Genomic DNA, 16,906 nt, shown 5'->3' with positions numbered 1-16,906 from the left:
CGTGCAGAAACGCGCATCTTTCTCTCAAATTTTATTCGCTGCTCAAAAAAACGCTATACGTGCTGGCAGAAAAGTAAACATATTCACAAAACAAATTTACTTCATGCTAAAAAGGATCAAAGGTTACACTATAATAAATATTTTTGTGATGAAATAGAATTCGCGCTACAAAGCCTGAGAGCACGAACCATCAATGACGCAATTCCCATGGAAAAATAAAACATTCACGGGGATTGTGTTACATTATTGAACGCTTATTTGAAGAAAAAAAAAACTATCAATGACCCATTCACGCAAGAAAACATTCAAAGGCAAATTAAGTGAGATTGGGCGTATCTTTTCTCTCAAATTTTATTCGCTGCTCAAAAATAACGCTATACGTGCTGACAGAAAAGTAAACATATTCACAAAACAAATTTACTTAAAAGGTAATACACTTACCGGTAAATATTTTGGTTGTGAAAATTGAATAGCGCTACGACGACTGAGAGCACGAGTCATCAATGACGCAACTCACGTGGAAAAAATAAAGCAAAGTGAGATTGTTTTTCTTTATTGGACACTTATTTAAAGTGCTACTATGATCAAATTTTCGATTTCCATGTTTTAAATAATGCCATAACACTCGGATCACATTAATAAAAAACGACTTCTGATGTTCGTAATTGATTGAAAATTGGCAAGGTGAGTAAGAAAGTCTTATTGTACACGAAAATGTAAAACATGAAAATCGAAAATTTGATCATAGTTGCACTTTAAATTGGCTCGATTTATACAAGAGACGGATGATGCGTCTGGACGAACTTGCATTTTAATTAGGCAAGCATTTTTTAGTTCGTGCGATAATTCGTCTGTGTATAAATACGGGCAAACAGACGGATCATCCGTCCAGACCAACTATCTTCATAATTCGTCTGCCAAGACGAATAAGTATCTAGTATAAATCGAGCCCTTTTGAAAAAAATGCGGAGGTTGGCACTTCATTCATCGAATTATAATTACCATGAGGTTGCTCGAAGAGCCTTTGATTTATTTGATTGATTTACTTCCCTGAAGGTAAACAAAAAACCGGCAAAGTTTGGTTGAAAATCTATGAGCAGTTTTATTTCCCAGGAATTACCTTAAAACCTGGCTTCTGAAGGTAAACAAAAAACCGGCAAAGTTTGGTTGAAAATCTATGAGCAGTTTTATTTCCCAGGAATTACCTTAAAACCTGGCTGCTTTAAATCTTACAGCCTGTTAGCCGTTCCACCTTACAACCATTGTACAGCCTTACAATCTTACAGCGTTTCGACGTTGCAATCTTATAACCTGCAAGATTACATTCTTATGTCTTACAATCTGGCAATCAGCTCAAAGCTAGTCATCGTACAGTCTGTGAACCGTGAACTATATCTTACCGCAAAGTCTTTCAGAATCACACAGCCTCCCAACATTGCAGCTTTACAACCTTACAGTCTTACAGCCTCGGCCGAGTGATTGTGTAAAACAACATTTTGCTGTTTATTTGTATGAAACTGGCCTTACAAATCGTAACAAAACGACAATGCGCTGTGATCCGAGTGTTATGGCACCGCGTTGTGAATACCAGCATCCTGACAGAAAGGGGAGGGGGACAAACACCATTATAAAATTACCGCACTGCTAATCCCCTTTCCCCCGGCACTGGAAAAATTTCCCCGTACTGATCCCAGGCAACGTTTGGCGTGACTGGATTTGACAAAGCGCGGAGTCCGGGATCCGTGCTTGAAGGCCAACGCAGTCGACCTTCAGTCGACCTTCGTGGGCAGGTAGCCCGGGCCCTGACCTAACAAACCTAGGGAGCCCTGGGTCAGCTGTTGGATTGCAATCCGGCTGTGGGGCATGCTAAAGTCAGCTTTTTGGCTTGTTTCCGCAAGACTTTGCTTTGGAATGTGGCCAGGACTGCTCCCTGCTTTTGGTTTTCTGGGGGCTGGGCACTTATTTAAAGTGCTGTCAGAGGCCAGAGCTGTGACCGGGCTCTCAAACCCACAAGGGGGAAGGAAAGGGAGGGCTAAGAGAGTCGCTGGCCCCTGTTTTCTTAAATCAGGACAGAGTTACACAAGACAAAATGAAAAAGCAACCGGAAATCACGTGGAAACTTGTTATAGCAAACTTTCAAGAACTCAGAAGTCAAAGGTCGCTCGCCCTGCCACAAAACACCACTTTCTGTTCAAAGTTCTTTATTAAAACATGAATTAAATAATATTATAATTTTTTGTACAGAAGGTTTTCACTGAAATTAAGCCCTTAACCATTTAATATTCAAGATTTATTACTATAGCAAACAAGCTAAAACTACTGACTGGTACAAGTTGTTACAATAAATCTTCTATCACTTAACCCTTAAAAACTTAGATCCTCTTCTCATTTATTTACTACCAAAAGGTGAGAAGGTAGTCTGTCATCTCACATTGTATCAGTAATTAAGCTATTTGTGACTCAATAAATTATTCTATTTATTCTATGTTATTTATTTGAACTTCAGCCAAACTACTGCAGTGACTCAAAGTTGTGAATAGTTTGTTATGACCATTTCCAACCCATGCTTTTGCAAAACTTGTACAAATACTTGAATACATTCTTTACAGTAGTCAAGAAACATGCAGAAGTTTGACCAGTATTTTTATAAATCACAAAAACAAAACGTTATTTTCACTCATCAAACTGTGAGGGGGAGTCTGGAATTATATGTTCTTTTTACAACTTTAAACATGACTTGTTATTTAATTATATACAAAATAATGTATCCATTTTACCTTAGCTGTTTTTACAAAAAAATCCCACAACCTACCAAATAATTAATATTATCAAGAGCAGTTTTGCTATTAACTACTTTTTCATCATTTTTGTACAAAAGCGTGAAACCCCAAGAAATTGCCTTAAACAAGTAGCTTGGATGCACTGATTTTTTACAATAATTTTTATGAACTATGAAAAAATTCTGTTTTAAAATTACTGAAATAGATGGAAAGGATTGGAGTGCAAATGAATTTGTAACTCACTTGCACAGCCCGTTTGAATGAATCTTGACTGATTCTATTGTACATGTATTGCTATGTTTGATAAAAGATAATTTTTATTTTTTATGGTATGAGAAAAAAGGGATTTTTGCTTTCCCTCCACTTCCTTGTATGCTATTTCACTTCTTAGACAATCAGAAACCAGCTATAATTTTCTAGGATGGAGAAATCAGTGAATAATGTACAGTAGGGTTTGCATTCATTGACGGAGAAAGTTATGGTCTTCACACTACAAATACTTGTGTTGGCAAACTCAAGTTGGTAATTGTGAATGACAAAACAACAGTTGGCAGACACGGCAAACTGTTGGCGAGAATAGAGACAAGTTCTATTTGTCGTCAAGAGTTTGCAAACATGTTTGCCAACTGTGTCTGTTGTTGTGTCGTTCACACACACCAACCTGTGTTTGCCAACGCGTTCACCAACTTAAGTTTGGTGTGTGAAGACTGCTTTACAGTTCAGCGTGCTCCACTATCAAGAGTTACCGGTAGTTGCTGGGACTACACAAAACCTACTTCACCCGACAGAACTGAAGTATTGAAGTTGACAAGAAGCAAGTTGGAGATTTGAATTATTATTTTGGTTTTGTACCCAGCCAGTCTTTCATCTGATTGCTAATGAAATTACATGATGCAAAACTGAAACAAAATGCAAACCTCAAACATCAACAGTTGACAAATGTCTGGCTTGTGGTGATTATGCACATATTAAGAATGCCGGTCTCTAAGAATCAGACAATTTCTCGATTTCTCGGCAAGAGGATGGAACTTCGATTTCTTTCATACTTTTATGTTAGATAGGCTAGGGTATAACTTAAATCACTGTATAGTTCTTTCGATTGAATATCCTTTTATTTTAAAGAAAAATGCAAATAACAAAAATCCGTTAAAATCGTCATTTGAGGCGCTAAATTATTCATGATTTTTGCACGAGTTTGAGAGCCTCGCGTGCAAAAACAAATCACTCTACCGTCTTTTAAACACTCAAACCATAGTAAGCAATCTTTAAACATCTACTGAAATGATTTTGGGAAATATTGCGTTGTTCTTTGTAGACAAAATAATTTTATTTCGAAGGCATACAATTCACTGCCGTAAAAGTACTTAGTAAATAAAATTAATTTTCACCATGTGCGAAACCTGCAAATCGTTTAAGCTTCTGGTGGTTGAATGTTAGAAGAATGGTGTATAAATCCCTGTAAAAATTTCTCCGGGCAAATGATTAAAAGCGACGTGAGATCTTTTCGAATTCGGTTAAATATGCAAATATTTGACCTTCCACGGTCAACTTTGAAGTTACGGGTCAGAAATAATTTTTGTTCCGTGTTCCAAGTCCTAACCCATTTAAGACCAAATTAAGCATATGAAAAAAATATGTAATTTTCTAACCTTTATCTGCTGTAAAAGGTAGGTTCGAAGGCCATTTTAGCATGATTACGGCTCTTATCATTCGTCGCATCTGAGCTTCGTTTTCCTTCCGCGGTCAACTTTGAAGTTACGGGTCAGACATGAAGAGACATGAATATTTCAATCCGTGCACAAGTCTTAACCCATTTTGGGTCAAATTAATCACACACAAAAACATTATGAAATATTCTAACCTTAATCTGCTGTAAAAAGCAGGTCCGAAGGCCTTTTAAGCACGATTTCGGCTCCAAGCATCCGTAGTAATTTGAGCTTCGTTTGTGTATTTAAAGTATGTTATATTTAGTGGTCGAAATCCAATCTGTGATCAACTTTCGGCGCTTGTCGTCACCACTGCATCTTCTTCGACGGCATACGCCGATTGTTATTATTGCCTCGTTAATAGTACACAAAAAAAATAACATCTGATCGCTAAACGGCATGATGTCGGCGCTTACAGTAGCTTACAGTCCTATCTTGCAATGGGCCGTCTGTTCGTCACGCAATACTGTGTCATGGACATTTTTTTAGGGGGTGGTAGGTGGGTGTGGGAAAGGTTAAATATGCGGAAATGCTTGATTTAATACTTTATGACAAGTACGTACTCGAGCCAGCAACAACAACAACAACAACAAGTACAGTGATATCTTTAGGCAGACAAGATAAAGCACACGTACTGTCAGGTGATAAGCGTTTGGTACAGTGTAATGCAACTGTTCGCGAATTCGGTTGCTCGCGCGGGCTTGGTTGTAATACCGGGGGTGGAAGGAGGATATAAATCTTCACTAAACAAGTAGAGTTTTTAAGTAGTTATTCCTTTTTTTACTGAAAACGAAGAGAAAAACTCGCGTCTATGTTTTTTGGGGGTGAGGGGGTGGGGGCCGGGGGGTTCTTGGTTGGTTGGTTTTAGCAAAGTTTTATTTTTTTTTCACAAAGATACCTAACCAAATATCGCATGTCCTGTATAAATGGTTAATGATAGAAGTAACGATAAGTTTTGATTTTTTTTTTTCGTGATCGAGTGGCAACTAATAAAAACATTGCATCCCAATTTTTTTTCGCCCTACGGCAAATCTGGGTGACCTGTGGCTTCGGGTGGTCATTCGTCAACCTGTAACAAAGTACTTTCTTGGGGTGCCGTTTTGAACATACTGTCGAATTCATGATGTCTAAATTCAACAATAACTAATTTGAAGTTTAAACGAAATTAAAACATGTTAAAAAACTCAGTGCTAAAACTCTATGCTAAAAAGGATAAGCAAATTGCTATGGCAACTCGGCGTGTGAAAAAATCGCCAAATTTAATTTAGTGGCTTCCTAAGTAAACAAAACCTTGGTCGTGCTAGTTATTGGCACCGTCTGTTTGCTTAAAGGCAGCGCGTGAACAATTTTTTCAAAGTTCAGTTTATTTCTCTGGAAATGGAAGGTTGTTGTTCTTTTAAGGCCCTTGTTCGTGGAGTTTGCGGTTTTGATTCTAAAGATCGAAAGCGTCACACTGAAATCGCTCCTCTACTGTCGTGTGAGAAGGACACCAGCCGTCACAAGTCCCAGTATTAATTTAGTTAACTCTAACATGACTCTTTCCCGTGAAAAACCAAACTTCAGAAGCTAGCAAATTAGTTATTAATGAATTTAGACATCATGAATTCGACAGTATGTTCAAAAATAGGGCCCCAATGGGTCCATGTGTTTTGCTGCTAGAGCAAAGTCTTAGGGAACATGTTGATGAAAGACAAGTGAGTCGAGATTGAAATCCAACGTCTTTTATTGTCTGTCACTTGTGTGCAGGTTAATAATTGCACTATATTGTAGCGGTGAGGGTAAAAGGCGGAATGAGTTTGCGGAATGGCATGTGGCATGAGTTGCGGAATGGCATAATTATGCGGAATGTAATTTACGCGGGATGATTCATTGACATAAATTATACTAAAAAGCGCGCCAAATTTTAAAAGAGAAGCCGCCTTGTTAAATACTGCTGGCTCAAACAATCAAGGACTGAGCAGTATGGACGAGGAAACTTCCATAGAACATCGTTGTAAAGATCATTTCACCGTTCAAATCACCGATTTACGCCGAACAGAAGCAGATAAACTATTTTCGCTATTTGCCGTGACGCTTCCGAGGACTTGAATTATCGACTAGCTGGCGTTGGCCGGAGTACAGTGTGAGTAGTTCTGTTAACATGAATGAAAACTCTCGTCTATTTGCCTCAAAATACAAAACGATATTCGTTCTAAAGCTACGTACTTCAAGGCAAGACACACAACTGTCAAGTTCAACCTATTTGAAGAGAAGTTTTTAAAAAGACAACGCATTAAAATAAATGAAAGCAAGTGACGTGTTGTTAGTCGCCCGCGAAATAATGTGTGACCGTGTCACTGTCTTGTTCCAGGAATCGTTTCTTTCTAAATCAAAACTTGCTAGGGGTGGGAAAATGCTAGTGGTTTCATTGAAGACAACTACTTTTGGTATATTTCTAGCTTTTTATTACAGCGATGAAAAGATCGTGACACGGCTTCTCCGCTGGTGTGACACTATTTACACCGCAGTGGATTTTATCGATGTGCGTCTCGTGATCTTTGCGGTAAAATAAAATGTATGTTTAGCGAATGATTTTCTTTTCCTAAGAGAAAGCCAAGTATTCACAACAAGTAGGCAGTGATAATTACTCGCCGGATTCCTTATCTGCCTTATCGGTAAATCTGCAATGCGAGCTAGATTTGAAAAACGATAGCTTGTTTTTACCGTGCAGTGACTATAGTCACTATATGAAAGTTTCGCTCTACTCGATCGGCAGTCGGTTGCCGCTTTTTTAAGTTAATGTTCAAGTCTTCCACTGAGTTTATATAGTCTTCATAATGGGAGGTGAAAAGGTAGTCTCCTTCGGCGCAGCCCGGCACTCGAGCCGAACCGGGAGCGTTGCGTGATTTCAGCCCGAGCGGCTGCGAAGGAGACTAACGAAAAGCAAGGCTAGTAGACTTCTAATGAAACAAATACACTGTTGTGTTCGTAATCTCTCTGCTTTGTACCCTGTACTTACTGAGGCTGAGATGACATCCGCCAAAACTGGACTTTCTGTCTCGATGTTTTGTTTAACTTATACAGTATTAATAACCGCTACATGAATATTAATACAAAGATGTATCCGAGGCATTTTTCGGTTCGTATAAAGATCTACGGTCGGATGTTTTTTCGTCGCTGTTTTTATCTTTTGACTAAAAGCGATTAACCGTCCACAGAATGGGAAATCCTTAGCATTGGGGAAACACTGGCCGCCGAAATATTTTTCGTAGAGTCCGTGAAGAAGACATCATACGACTGCTATCTTCAATCGATTGTCATCATTAAGCCCGCAGTATTTAATAAAGCGGCTGTTCTTTAAAAATTGGCGCGCTCTTCAGTAAAATTTATGTCAATGAGTCATTCCGCGTAAATTACATTCCGCATAATTATGCCATTCCGCAAGTCATGCCACATGCCATTCCGCAAACTCATTCCTCCTTTTACCCTCACCGATATTGTAGTCACTTTGTGTTAATTCAATCCTGATAATTTTACTGATCAATGTTATGTTGAAATCAACAACGGAAAGACGGCGTTGAACGTAACGCAAAGTTCATTTTGAAAGCGAAAGTTTACAAATAATTATTATCATTCGTCAGTCATCCCTTCACGCATGAACACTCGTCGAATTTCAGTGTCTTCACAACAAGATCGGAAGATCGATAAGGACCAATTTTTGATTCTGCGAAAGTTCGTTTTCTTAAAGTTTTAGAAATTTGTGAAGTTGGAGGATTCACTGAGGACTGCGTAGCCGAAGATGCAGTGGCTCGCTGGACATCAAATTCTATTTTTCACGGCGTTTAATTAATCTTCACAAAATAAACATGTGGCGCCAGCGCGTCTGGCAGTCAAAAATTCATTTTTCAAAAAACTTTCCCTTTCCAGCTATTTTAGCGGGGCTTATACTATAGTACCTTCCTGTCAGTCGTAGAAAAGCTGAAATTTAAGGATGAACTGTTTATTAAATGAAGACCGTATTATTTTTTAATAACTAGTAAACAAACTGGTCGCCACGCATTTAAACACGAACTGACGAATGTTGCATCTGATGCAGTGAATCTGGTGAATGAGAACTTCCTTTAATATTTCTTTGTTTTCGACGGTGTGCACCACTGAATAAGTTTCTTTCCCATTGTGATGTTACTAGTATTAATTCGTTTCTAGCTGTCTTTTATATAGCTCGAATACAGCTACAATTAGCGGTGCAGCCTACCAGCTGTCTTTGCGTGACAAGTTACACGTTCATACATTTTATTTTAAAATATGAAGTTCAGAGTTAATACAGTACTAGTATGCTGTAGACAGTGTAGACAAGGTGAGGGTAAGTTTATTTTCAAAGCGAAAGTTTACAAACTGTGCACTAACCGGTCCTTTGGAGAAAATATTTATGACCTTCGGCGAGGTTCCAAGTCTTCGCTCTTTTCGTAAATGATGAAAACTGCAGAATAATTTTCTCATAAAACTGGAGTGGTCGCGCCACAGTTTGTTTTCTTTCCCAATGCGATATACTTTTAAATCGGTTTTCTGTTTTCCAACGTGTCCAACGTGGTTTGCGTTCGAATACTTTGGCCCGTAACTTCGAATGCGATCAGCGCTACGGTTCATTGGTTTCGATTTTGTTTGTTCATGGATTTGATTGACATCGGTAGTTCAGATTTCTCCTCTGTTACGGCACTTACACCTTACGTACCTTACGGCACAAACTTCAGCTCTCAATGTGTTTTGCTTGCAGCCATTGCGGCTGCAGCAAAACACAAAAACGGCACCCCAAGAAAGTACTTTGTTACAGGTTGACGAATGACCAACCGAAGCCACAGGTCACCCAGATTTGCCGTAGGGCGAAAAAAAATTGGGATGCAATGTTTTTATTAAGTTGCCACTCGATCACGAAAAAAAAAAAATCAAAACTTATCGTTACTTCTATCATTAACCATTTATACAGGACATGCGATATTTGGTTAGGTATCTTTGTGAAAAAAAATAAAACTTTGCTAACCAACCAACCAAAAACCCCCCGGCCCCCACCCCCTCACCCCCAAAAAAACATAGACGCGAGTTTTTCTCTTTGTTTTCGGTTCTACAGTAAAAAAAGGAATAACTACTTAAAAACTCTACTTGTTTAGTAAAGATTTATATCCTCCTTCCAAACTCGGTATTACAACCAAGCCCGCGCGAGCAACCGAATTCGCGAACAGTTGCATTACACTGTACCAAACGCTTATCACCTGACAGTACGTGTGCTTTATCTTGTCTGCCTAAAGATATCACTGTACTTGTTGTTGTTGTTGTTGTTGCTGGCTCGAGTACGTACTTGTCATAAAGTATTAAATCAAGCATTTCCGCATATTCAACCTTTCCCACACCCACCTACCACCCCCTAAAAAATGACCATGACACAGTATTGCGTGACGAACAGACGGCCCATTACAAGATAGGACTGTAAGCTACTGTAAGCGCCGACACCATGCCGTTTAGCGATCAGATGTTATTTTTTTTGTGTACTATTAACGAGGCAATAATAACAATCGGCGTATGCCGTCGAAGAAGATGCAGTGGTGACGAGAAGCGCCGAAAGTTGATCACAGATTGGATTTCGACCACTAAATATGACATACTTACACAAACGAAGCTCAAATAACTACGGATGCTTAGAGCCGGAATCGTGCTTAAAAGGCCTTCGGACCTGCTTTTTACAGCAGATTAAGGTTAGAATTTTTCATAATGTTTTTGTGTGTGATTATTTTGACCCAAAATGGGTTAAGACTTGTGCACGGATTGAAATATTCATGTCATTCATGTCTGACCCGTAACTTCAAAGTTGACCGCGGAAGGAAAACGAAGCTCAGATGCGACGAATGATAAGAGCCGTAATCATGCTAAAATGGCCTTCGAACCTACCTTTTACAGCAGATAAAGGTTTGAAAATTACATATGTTTTTCATATGCTTAATTTGGTTTTAATGGGTTAGGACTTGGAACACGGAACAAAAATTATTTCTGACCCGTAACTTCAAAGTTGACCGTGGAAGGTCAAATATTTGCATATTTAACCGAATTCGAAAAGATCACACGTCGCTTTTAATCATTTGCCCGGAGAAATTTTTACAGGGATTTATACACCATTCTTCTAACATTCAACCACCAGAAGCTTAAACGATTTGAAGGTTTCGCACATGGTGAAAATTAATTTTATTTACCAAGTACTTTTACGGCAGTGAATTGTATGCCTTCGAAATAAAATTATTTTGTCTACAAAGAACAACGCAATATTTCCCAATATCATTTCAGTAGATGTTTAAAGATTGCTAACTATGGTTTGAGTGTTTAAAAGACGGTAGAGTGATTTGTTTTTGCACGCGAGGCTCTCAAACTCGTGCAAAAATCATGAATAATTTAGCGCCTCAAATGACGATTTTAACGGATTTTTGTTATTTGCATTTTTCTTTAAAATAAAAGGATATTCAATCGAAAGAACTATACAGTGATTTAAGTTATACCCTAGCCTATCTCACATAAAAGTATGAAAGAAATCGAAGTTCCATCCTCTTGCCACGAAATGTTGGATTTTAAGCGACCGGCATTCTTAAGCACAATGTGCAAGGTCTGTGCTGAGTGACCAAAAAGCAAAAATATTAACTCACTTCAGGTAATTTCATTTATGGCTCACAACTAAACTTTATATGAATGTAAAAAAAAGTTAAAAAATGTTTTGCATTCATAAATAAAAAACTTGTTGAATAATGTGTGCTACATGAGAATAACTGAAGTGCTGAGACCAGAAATAGGAAGGCAGACCACAGAGAGCTTTCCAGTCCATGCACTTCCTTAACATGTGAAATGATGAGCGCCTTCATGTATAGGGCCTTATGAGCTGTATGTCATACATGGTGTATGATTAACTCTTGTTCAATGCCCCCTTATTATCAAGTGTCTAAATCTTCTCCCATCTCAGACACTACAGCTATAAGGACTGTAATGTCGTCTGGTTTCCCACCAGTGATGTTAATGCCTTCACATCTAGCTTGCTCGGCAAATGGTGACAAATAATGTGGATCATATGAATGGGTTCTTGCTAAATGTGCTAGTGAATCGGTAATGTGTTGTATACTTTCTGTGCTGTGATCCTGAAAAAAAAAAAAAGAACAGAACACAAATTCAGTATCACAAGGCATCTGTTCAGGGTTCAGTTGGGCACATGCTGTGAAGCCTGAAGTATTGTATTAGCTTTTAATACTGGCCAGTGCATAACAGCTTAGGCAGCTTCCTGTTGAAGGGTGGTATTCTGACCAATGAATTGGTCATAAAGGTATGTAGCAATTTGGGTATTGATTTTGAGCTATCTAGTTTTAAAACAGAGAATGGAAATTTATTTATTAAACAATTATACATTTCTAACACACCTCTAGCTGTGACAGTTCCTTGAGTATTCGTTCAGTAGAAACATTATCAAACAAGCCATCAGTTGCCAAAACAATCAAATCTCCCAATTCCACACTGAAGGATGTACTCTCTGCTTCATCCAAACTGTAAAAAATATATATATGCAGTTGTTTATTCCATTATATGGTTACAGTCGACTCCCGATAACTCGAACCCTCGCTAACTCGAACCTCGCGCTAACTCGAACCAAAATCGATTTCCCCTGGATTTCCGTTATACATTTACTGTAAATTTACCCTCGGTAACTCGAACCCTCGATAACTCGAATCTCCCGCTAACTCGAACCAATTTTCGTTTCCCTTCAGGTCATTTTCCATATAATTTTACCCTCGATAACTCGAACCATGCCTGTCAATATCTGACAAGTCAAAACAAACAGTGTTCTGTAGTCCAAAACGTTGAATTAACTTTGAAATATAAACGTACACAAGTCAGAGCCGTCCCCGAAACGCCCCTCAAAACACGAAATGTGCCACGCCATTGACTCTGCTACAGACATTCAGTTTGTTTGTGGAGGTCAATACCAATTTTTTTGAATCCAACCTTAGAAAACTTTAAAGGATTATCATCAGGACGAATCAACTGACCATTTCTCGAAAAAGTTAATCGCATAAACTCTGCAGCAGTAGCCTATGTAATGTTGTTCTCTTTGAAACCTGCAACGTTCGCAGCTGATTCGCTTTGTTTTACTTTACGTTACGTTCTGGTTTATACAGTGATTTAGAAATATATTGTTCCTTTTTCTTTTGGCTTCTCTATACTCTAATTATATTTGTTTGAAATGTACACTGGGCTACACTGTATGAATAGAAAATCAGTAAACACCGTTTTTTCCTTATTTCCGGTCATTTGTTTTCAACTCTCAATAACTCGAACTCCCGATAACTCGAACCATTTTCAATTTCCCTTGAAGGTTCGAGTTATCGGGAGTCGACTGTATTAATAATCTATCAATAGTTGAAGCTTTGATTTTCTTGTGTCAGGCCTAAATTATAATTACCTTGTTAATTCTAATGTAATATTTTCATGTAAATCCCTTGTAGTTTATCTGTTTTCCAAAGTTAGTTTCTTTGTTTGATTGTATGTTACTATACCAGTAATCATTTTTTAATTTTAAAATGTTATTGACTTAATTGTTTGTTTCCTGTCATTACTGGCCCTGATAAGCTGTTGCTATTTTGCTGGTAGTAACAAATTAACATATCATGAAATATAATGTATGGATAAAGTGAAAGTGAAATGAGAGTTATTTGTTACAATTATACTATAATTTTTCCAGATATAGTTAATAAATTATCATTTCAAACCTGTCAATGTTCAAATGTTTTTAAAAATCAGTAGTGAAAAAGAAGGTCAAATTTAAATTATGACTTGTGCGAGGAAAATTGTGAACTTTGCCTTGATTCTGCTTGCAGTAAAATCTAACAAAGGCGACAATGTCTGGGTTAACATGAGAACTCTGAGGCTGTAACTCCCCCTGACCTAATCTCCCATACATACCTATCCTCTATAACAGCTCCAGCTTGTCCTGGTGGTGGTATCGCAAGCTGATAAGGAGTATTAAAATAATGCTGCATTTCAGATGACTGGTGTACCACTGAACCTTGCCGAATCACCAGAAATCCAGAATCACCAAGATTTGCCGAATGAAGTGTCTGGCTTTTCTTGTCTAGAACCATAATACAGGCTGTGCTACTACCTATTTCCCCCAAAGAAATAATAACATTCATGTATTCAGACTAACTTGTGACTAGAAAACTCTTAAAGGCAAACAAAATTTTGTTATGAAGTATAACTTGTCATTAGTGAGCAAATGTCTCAGTCTGCCTTTCAATAGTTGGTAAAAAAGCAAAATCTTTATTAAAACAACACTAATATTAAGCTACTACTAGAGTTGCTTCCAGATAGCAGTAAACCTTCAGAAACTCTTACTGACAGTTCTCGTATGATCTCTCAACAATTTGCATGCATAACTTCTAAAAATATTATTCTCTTTATTAAAACAAGACATCATAAAAATGTATAAAACTTTTATAGGATCTACTTTATGAAAAACATCAAGTAAAATTTCACTTGCCAAACAGTGGCTCTTTATGTTCTGTAAGCTCTTGAAATCCTGCTTTAATTACACTAATAGGAGATGGTGTCTCAAGTCCTCCGTCCATTACAAATCTCCTACAGCTTTCCATTAGTGCACTTGAGAAGAGTGAGGAGTCAATTCCATAATGTCGCCAACCACCAACTCCATCAGCAACTCCTAAATCAACAATGAAACAACAAACAAGTTATGTAAGATGATGAGAAGTAAACCTCACATCTGCAAATATACACTGCATTCAGGGCTGTGCTCTAGCAGAGCCTGGGTGCCATGGCTGCCCTACTTTTGTCTTTGGGCAACTTGTATTACTTTGCTATCATAAGCGAGCTTGAGGTATGGGCTGGGCATCCAAGATTTTTTACATAAGAGCATTCGGGAACCCTGCAATTATTCTAAGAGCACAGCTTTGCATTAGAGGCATATATCACATGTGAGGGATAAGCCAGTTACAGGGAAGCCTATCTGGGAAATAACAACAAATTCAGAAAATTACGGAACTTTGTATATAGGTTTGCCATATTGGCATACCAAAGTGGCACACCAACATGACAGCCAGAAAAGTCTTCAAAATAAAAACAGATTTTGCTACCAATGACACAAGTTTTCACTTTGGAATGCTTTAATTATTCTGAATAGTATTTATGGAAGTATTTAAAGTGGCAAAAAGTTGGTTTCTGGAACATTTCAGATCATGTTGAATTGGGCGGCCTCAAATTTCAAAATGCTTTATTTCCAAAACGAAACACTCTTCTTAGACAAACTCCTCACAGTCACTAGTGACACTGATGTTTAGAACATGCTAAAAGAACAGCGTGACAGAGTCAATAGTTTAAGATTTAGAACTTTGATGATGTCAGGTGAAAACAATCTATTAACAAGCCTGCAAAAAACAGCTGGTCATCAGACAATAATTGTCTAGTAATTTGGCATTTTGACTGGTGAAAGTTTAGACTGACCAGACAAATTAATCAGGGACAATCTTAGGAAATTCTTTTAATGTTTCACTCATTGGGACAAAGACAGCTACACTTAAAGATGTCTCATGATGCCAGGAATTAGACATAGCGTACACTGTTCACATGTAAAAGCATTATTTTAGATAAACAATCAAACAGTAGCTTATGTTCAGGATTAAACACAAGTATTGTAAGACTGTTCGACTGTGTTATTTTATTTCCATATTACTTTCAGTGCTCGAAATTAGCGGTTGTCCGGTCATCTGAGACGACTAAAAGTTTGTTCGGGAAACCAGTTTTTTAGAAATTTTAAGGCCTGGTTGCCCGAGAAAAACCCGCCAGACAACCAAAGAACTTACATTTCTTTCATATTTCAAACTAAAGTTCAGAATTTTTAGCTTTTTTAAGCGAACAGATTTGTGACCCATGTGTAATTGAGATGCATCTTGTCTGGCTGTTGTCTGGGAATAATTTATATTTTATCTGTTTTGAGTTTGGTGTGTTTTTGCATGTGTAGGGATTTGTAAAGTGACTATATCGCTTCTGAAAGTACAAAGAAGTATTTTCATCGTTAAAGTAAGTGAAAGTGTTGTGTTCATTGACTATAAAGGAATTCTGCAGCAGTTTCACACCGTGTGAATTGTAAAATAAATGTTATCGTCTCATGACCTGAGAACAAAAATTGTAACAAAAAAATACAACACTTAATACGGACAACCAAGCCCTCAGCAGGGCAACCAAACTCAGGGTTTAGGTTGTCCGGCATTTGCCATAAGGACAACCTGGATTTTTTTCTAATTTCGAGCACTGTACTTCATATTTGACAGTATTTGGTGTGTTTTGGTGAACTTTTGTTAATGAGGACACTTTGTGATGCCTGTCATGAGGAATGTGCATCTCATAAGTGTTCAATCCTGGACATATCTGAAAAATGGGATGGCATATTCAAACATCCTTTACACGTGCGAATTTGTAACAAACATAATTTCACTCTGACGAAGATGGACAGAGGCCCCCGAAAATTAAGCGGCATTTAACGTTTAGATTGGATGAATCCTAATTTGTCTAATAACAATCAGTCTACCGATGGCCACAGGCAAAGTGTATTCAAAAAACTCGTTTACCAAGTCTTCTAGAGCACAAATACCATGAGATATTTGTACTTGTTTTTCATTCTTTATACTCTATTGGGCGTAGCTGGATAAAAGAATCTTACACAGGGTGTATCAAAAGTCACATATGGGAACCAAAGCAGTAAGTGTTATTTTATTCTGTGCTAAAAGATTCAAACTTCCATTGTGTTGGTTATGTATGTGAGGGTAAGTGACCACTACAAATAGTGGATTTGGGTGCAGTTGAAAATACTGACCCCTAGTCCATGGACTAGGGTAGCCCATAGGGGTAGTCCATAGGGGTAGTCGTAGAGTAGCCTGCAGAGTAGTCCATAGGGTAGTCCATAGAGGAGAGGTCAGTGGGTAGTCCCTGGACCAGGGGTTCAGTGTTTCAACTCACCCAGTGGATCTTGCAATAGACAAGGTATGAAAGTGCATTTTGACAACCTGTACCAGTAAAATGTTCTGCTGTAAGAAAGATAGACTTGCTACAAGTTGTTCTTCAATCAATGCTTAGTTTAGTTATGGCAAAGTTAGGACAAAGGGCAATTTATAATTATTACTAAAAAAAATATATGGGAAAATAATCTTTAAAAAGGACTTTCCAAAAGTCTACCATTTAAAATGAATACAAAAAGGAAACTACAGTGTATTATAAAAACAATAATAATTGAGTTTTACATGTCGAGTGTTAAGTGCCACTGTCAGTTTTATTTTTATGGAAAACAATTAAGTCCAATTAAAAGAAGAGAAAGGCTTTAGAAAGAGACATTTATAATGAAATGAAGTGTAC

The 16,906-nt window shown here is 37.8% G+C and overlaps 1 protein-coding gene across 1 annotated transcript; it reads right to left on the bottom strand.

The window, feature by feature from the left end:
• Positions 1–10,604: 10,604 nt before the first annotated feature.
• Positions 10,605–15,767, bottom strand: LOC144647589 (protein phosphatase PTC7 homolog). Its single transcript, XM_078507375.1, has 5 exons — positions 15,713–15,767; positions 14,021–14,204; positions 13,448–13,642; positions 11,908–12,031; positions 10,605–11,631 (listed from the first exon to the last, which is right to left on the bottom strand). The coding sequence occupies exons 1-5, from the start codon at positions 15,765–15,767 to the stop codon at positions 11,431–11,433; spliced, it is 759 nt and encodes a 252-aa protein (XP_078363501.1). The 3' UTR covers positions 10,605–11,430.
• Between the last annotated feature and the right edge of the window lie 1,139 nt (positions 15,768–16,906).

This window comes from Oculina patagonica, chromosome 3, assembly GCF_052425735.1.
Source record: "Oculina patagonica isolate OP01 chromosome 3, crgOcupat, whole genome shotgun sequence".
NCBI classification, from domain to species: domain Eukaryota; kingdom Metazoa; phylum Cnidaria; class Anthozoa; order Scleractinia; family Oculinidae; genus Oculina; species Oculina patagonica.
Note: the sequence above shows the minus strand (reverse complement) of the source record. Positions and strands in the feature narration are given on the sequence as shown.